At 34.8% G+C, this 6241-nt stretch overlaps 1 protein-coding gene across 2 annotated transcripts; it reads left to right on the forward strand.

The window, feature by feature from the left end:
* The first annotated feature begins 375 nt into the window (after window positions 1–375).
* LOC107842329 (3-hydroxyisobutyryl-CoA hydrolase-like protein 5) lies at window positions 376–5853 on the forward strand. Of its 2 annotated transcripts, none has more exons than XM_016686100.2 (16): window positions 376–596; window positions 958–1023; window positions 1131–1214; window positions 2123–2191; window positions 2358–2421; window positions 2513–2586; window positions 2691–2774; window positions 2848–2932; window positions 3036–3121; window positions 3446–3567; window positions 3647–3707; window positions 3792–3890; window positions 4695–4796; window positions 4877–4918; window positions 5167–5273; window positions 5390–5853. In XM_016686100.2, exons 2-16 carry the CDS (start codon window positions 991–993, stop codon window positions 5430–5432), a joined length of 1155 nt encoding a protein of 384 aa, XP_016541586.1. In that variant the 5' UTR covers window positions 376–596; window positions 958–990; the 3' UTR covers window positions 5433–5853. The 2 variants fall into 2 exon arrangements, with proteins under 2 accessions (XP_016541586.1, XP_016541585.1); XM_016686099.2 differs by having other exon boundaries at window positions 977–1023.
* The last annotated feature ends 388 nt before the right edge of the window (window positions 5854–6241 follow it).

The raw sequence follows: 6241 nt of genomic DNA on the forward strand, positions 1-6241 counted from the left end.
TACTAAAAAAGCAGAAGGGGAACAAATGAATTACTTCCTATGTTACGTTTTATTTTATGTGAAGGTGTTATTGTTCGAAGAAAAATAATTTTCTCAAACTTTTAAAATTACTTTGAATCGTTAGTTGCATTAATTTGTATCTCCTTTCATGTAATTTTCAATTTATCTTAAGAAATTTAAAGAATCTATGATAAAAATTAAATATTTTCACCCTTAATTTCAATATCGTTCACATAAATTAGAACAAGGAAAATATATAATTTTATATCTCAAGCACCAAGTGCATCATCATCATCATCATCATAATAATAATAATAATAATAAATAATGAATATTTTCTATATTAAACAAAAAGAAAAGAAAAGTTAAAGGGTTGGTGATAGTTTTCTCAACTCATGATATTATTTCTACAAAGAAAAGTAATGATGTTACCAAAACATTCGGAATCAACTCATTCAACAACCATCCACAACTACTACACTTAGCTCACCTGTCACCACTCCTTCTTCTCCAATCTTTATAAACTCCATTTCCCCTGTTGCTATACCTTTTCATTATTGCACTACAACTCACTTTCAACATCCTAATTTGATCTTGTAAGTAGATCAATCCCACCCTTTTGTTTTTTTTTTTAAAAATAGTACGTTCTCCATTTCAATATATTGGACTTACTTTTTTGTCAATATAGAAAAGAATAATATTTTCTTGTTTTAACAACTTTTTAGTTTTATGCGTAATATATTTAAGATCATAGAATTAAGCGAGGTATTTTGATTCTTTTATTTTTTTTTTTAGCTCTATGTTAAGTTAAAATAAGTCGAAAAGGAGTATTTTTTTTTTTTTAACTCATTTCAATTTCTTATTGTAACTTTAGTTTAGTCTGTATACATTCTATCCTCCTAGACCTCACTTATCAAGTTATAATTATCGTTACAAATTGAATGATTTGTATTTAAGGTTCTTGTTTGGACTGTAGCTTTTTGATTAATCATGGCTCAAGAAACAGTAAATCTTGAAGGAGAGGTAAGTTTGAAATTTCAATTAAAGAATGTAAAGTTAAGTGAAGTTCTTTATATGTTACAATTAATAATTTGTTGGTGGATCTTGAATTTTTTGATTGTTTATCTTAGGTTGTTGTGGCTGAAGATGTTGGAAATGCTAGAGTTGTAACCTTAAATCGCCCAAAACAGTTGAATGTTATTTCATCGACAGTGGTATGTTTAAAGAATTTGAATGGAATTGTCATTTTCCCAAGTTGGGAATTCTTGAAATGATGCAGTTCTAGTTATCCTCTATTTTTTAATTGGATTTGCACTGAGATAGTGTAAGGGGTTGTTTGGTATGCCGGATATCTCGGGATTAAACCTGAGATAAAATTTATACTACTTTGTTTGGTACCTAATCAACCAAAAGCAGTATAAATTTTATCCTGAACTTAATGTTATCCCACATTATCCCATCCAACTTGGGATTATTTTATCCCATCTCCCAGGTGGATAAATTAGTTCAAGGATTGTAATCCTAAGACTATAATCTCAGGATAATTTAGGTCGGGTACCAAACAACCCCTAAAGATTTTAACCTATGATAACTAGTTGCAGTACTTTGATAATTAGTTAGTAGTTAATTATCATAAAGATTTTAACCTATGATAACTAGTTGGAATACTATGATAACTAGTTAGTTGGAGTACTGTTTTAACCATCCTACCAGGGGCGGACCTAGTGAAGAACCTACGAGTTCATCTGAGCCTAGTAACTAATAAGAGATGGAGCCAGAAGTTTTAGTTTATGGGTTCTGGATCAGAATTATTTTGTGAACTAGGTTCGTGATAGATTATTTACATATATTAAATAAAGTTATCAGGTTCTGCCGAATCAGTGGTTACCGTTGTGCCTCTGGCCTCTGGCCCTGTGTAATTGTAGCTTAGATCATGTATATGTTGCAAAATTTTGGTTACCATGAAGTTCAACTTTTGGATTTGCTTATACATGCCACTAATTAATACATGCCATTGAGATTTACTTTTAAGTCGTAAGTACCTTATTAGTGACCTGGTTATGTAAATATCTGTTAGAACAATGGTGCATGTAACTTAAAACTTTTAATTTCCTTTAAGTAGGTAAAACTGCTAGCTGCGAATCTCGAGAAGTGGGAGAAAGATGAGAATGCAAAACTTGTTATCATCAAGGTATGTAATCTCTTTCTGCTCTTCAAAATTTTCATATTTAATTGTTTCCTTAATTCTGGTAATTTCTATTAGCATTATAGCTACTGCTAACACCTGATTGAGCTACGGACATCTTGAAAATGTTACTTGAACATGTTTTATTTCTCATTTTCCGTAAAATAAATAGGGAGCTGGCCGGGCATTTTCTGCTGGCGGGGATTTGAAAATGTTCTATGATGGCAGAAATTCAAGTAATACTTTTTAACAGAGAAAGTTCAGTTGTTTACTTTAGACTATTGAATTATCTTTTGCTGACTTGCATTTGGAACTTGTACTTCACAGAGGATTCCTGCCTCGAAGTTGTTTATCGAATGTATTGGCTTTGCAATCACATCCACACATATAAAAAAACCACGGTGCAGAATTTATACGCTCTTCTGAAATCCTTATATTGAAATAGAAATGAGCGTGCATTGGTTCTGAAAACTCTTCTGCATCTTCCATTTTATGCACTGTACAGGTTGCACTTGTTCATGGAATCTCAATGGGTGGAGGTGCATCCTTAATGGCTCCAATGAAGTTCTCTGTTGTGACTGAAAAGACGGTTCGCACAAATATATCTAATGCATATTGTTGTCTTATTTCTTCATGTATTGCATCATACTCTCATTTTATAGGTTTTTGCGACACCTGAAGCAAGTATAGGCTTCCACACGGACTGTGGTTTCTCATACATGCTTTCTCGGCTTCCTGGTAGGCTCGGTAAGCATTAAAATAACAGCGGGATAAGGAAGTTTCTCTTTATGTTATTTATGTCATTTGAAGAACCAAGGGAGAATTCATGATACATTGACTGTTTATGCAGGGGAATACTTGGGTTTAACAGGAGCAAGGCTGAACGGTAAAGAATTGGTTGCTGCTGGACTTGCAACACATTTTGTACCTTTGGAGGTGAGTCTGATGGTCGAATTTCTCTTATTTTCCTTGACAGATCAGGCATACGTTTTAATTTGAATATCCTATCATGTAGTAGACCATAAGCTTTAATTGGAAAACCAAATGATCATCAGAATAGAGCATAATTGCGTGGCACCAATACAGGTGCATCCAACTATTCAGAAAAAATTGATATGGCAAGAGTATATGCACAAAAATATTCTAATATATATAAATTTAAATAGTGTTCAATCTCGTCAATAACTTGATAGATTGTATTTTCTGTTTCTTTTACGAAGTGCAGAGTGTATTAACTCTATTTGCTATTTAAAATATCAGAAACTGCCTGAGCTAGAGAAGCACTTATTAAGCTTAAATACTGATGACGAGGCCGTTGTCAGATCTGCAATCAAGGAGTTCTCAACAGATGTTCAGATCGATGAAGAAAGTATCTTGAAAAAGTAATATTCGTCTTAATGTATGCACTCTGTACTCTTTCCTTGAGGAAATCAAGAGTAATCCCTTTTAGCTCCCATGCAGGCAGGAGATAATTGATGAGTGCTTCTCCAAGGATTCTGTTTCAGAGATCATCAGTTCATTTGTAAGGCAATTCTTCATTGCATTGTGCACATGATGATTTGTGAGAGATGTAACATAGGCAATTTGATGGTTATTTTATTTTCAGGAAGCTGAGGCAGGCAAAGAAGGAAATGGTTGGATTGTGCCGGTGCTTAAAGGCCTAAAAAGATCATCCCCAACAGGTCTAACAGTTACTCTAAGATCGGTTAGTTCCTCCTCTATATTTCCTATATAAGCAGTCAATACTGTGACAATCCCGATTTATCAAACGTATGGAAATTGGCATCTAACTGTGAATCAGGACAAAAGGATTGTTGTTTCATTTGAATTCCAGTGGTGCAGACTATACTTGTTCGACTTTCCTGTTACTAGTAGGTTCATTATGAGACTGGCTTTGTGCAAACAACATCCACACCCCTAAAAAGTTGTAGACAATAATTGCTTTGAACTATATGGTGAAAATGTTACATCGGTTGTACATTTCGAGTTTTTCCGGTTATGTTGCATTGACGTGCTTAACTTATCAATCATTGTGTATGTGCATAACATGTTGTACGTTAAACAAAATCCTGTGATGCATATTTAGTAGCAATTTGACGAGTATTAGATTCCTATCAATGTTACGTTGCCAATCCTTTTGATCAAATGAAAAAAGGGCAGCCCGGTGCATTAAAACTTCAACTATGCGCAGGGCCCGGGGACGGGCCCAACCACAAAGGTCTATTGTACGCAGCCTTACCTTGCATTTCTAGCAGAGGCTGTTTCCAAGGCTTGAATCCGTGACCTCCTGGTGACATGGCAACAACTTTACCAGTTACTTCAAGCCCCCCTACCCTTTTGATCAAAAGAATTACATAAAAAGTATATTATTTCTCTTTTTGGTTTATCAAATAAAATTTGCACGTTTACTTGCAGTTTTTCTTGTTAAGTTTCGTATCATAATTTTCTGGTCTTCTCTAATGCTGGATACTTTGCTCTGATTTATGTATGTATGTTCAAATATTTTCAGATTCATGAAGGAAGGAAGCAAACATTGTCTGAATGTCTGAAGAAAGAATTCAGAATTACGATAAATACACTAAGAATGAGAATATCTGGTGATGTGTATGAGGTAATCACTGAATGCTGTTCAGCTTTAGACAATAATTGATCTTCTTGAATCTAATTTGCATTTTGTCTCGTATTATGAAGGGTATCAGGGCTCTTACCATTGACAAGGACAATTCTCCAAAAGTATAACTCTCTCTCTCTCTCTCTCTCTCACTCTCTCTCACACACACGCGCGCGTTTTCGGGGACATTTTGTGTTTCTAATTATGTGGCATTCTTTTTTGGAAATTGAAAGCATCTTTTGATGATTTATATAATGGATTTAAATGAGATTTGGAACCTCTGCTCATTCAGATCCTTACACTAACTTTGTTCTCTCTTTGCCTTCTCCCTGCCTTGGAATGTTACTATCTAACCTGCAATCATCTACAGTGGGACCCTCCAACTCTTGAAAAGGTCGAGGAAGAGCAAGTCAACCTCGTATTTGAGCCATTTGAAGAAGATTTGGAGCTAAAGGTTTCAGAAAATGAACAGTGCAGGTATGAACTGGTGCAGTTTTCATTTGCATACTGTAAACAAAATTGTGCTGCTTAGGAGTATCTGAAATAAGAAGACTAATGATTAACTTCATTGTTGCACATAATCTGATCAACAGGTGGGATGGAAAATATGAAGATTCAGCATACTGCCATCAGTGAAAAATCGGAGTACACATCAGTAATCTATGTTTCTCAGTCTCTTCAAAAATGTCATTGGTGCATGCCAGATCCTTCAAAGCTAGTGCATTTTTAGCGGATCCGATGCGGGTACTGCAGTGGTTTTGGAGAGTCCGATTAACATAGCGTCAGTTTAACAGCTTTCGGCGTTGTTTTGATAGTCCTTGTTTTTAGCATACTCTGCATGCTTCTTCCACCAAATTGTCTACTAGATGTTATAGGTTTATAGCAATAATCAATAAACTCGAGTCGTGGATTTGTTCTGTTCTGTCTTGTTTACATTTTAATAATGGTTTATGGCTTATTTATGTTTCTCTTTTCCTTTACACAAGAGATAGAAGGATTATGTGCTCTATTATATTTTCAAAATATAATAAATTTCTTCATATTCAAGTTGCCAGAACTGTGTGTGGAAATATGTAATCTATACTTTCAGGTGTGTGATTTCAGTTTAATGTAGTGAGAACATATACCGGCTAATAGTATGTCTAATGGTAGCATTTACTGTCGTGATATGCCATGACTTGCTAAGGCATTATAATAGCCAGACAACACTCAGGTGCTTGTTGAAGATTGATTTGAGGAAGGTGTATGACATGGTCAGTTGGGGGTTTGTGCCACAGGCTCTGAAGGGATATGGATTCCCGGACAGATTTACAGAGTTAGTAATGATTTGTATTTCATATCCCATGTACATAGTTGAAGTAAATGGAGAAGGTCAAAGTTTCTTTTCTAGGAGAAGAGGATTAATTAAGACATAGGGGCTTCATATCCCCTCTCATCTTTGTTCT

This window comes from Capsicum annuum, chromosome 9 (assembly GCF_002878395.1).
Source record: "Capsicum annuum cultivar UCD-10X-F1 chromosome 9, UCD10Xv1.1, whole genome shotgun sequence".
In the NCBI taxonomy this organism is placed as follows: Eukaryota; Viridiplantae; Streptophyta; class Magnoliopsida; order Solanales; family Solanaceae; genus Capsicum; species Capsicum annuum.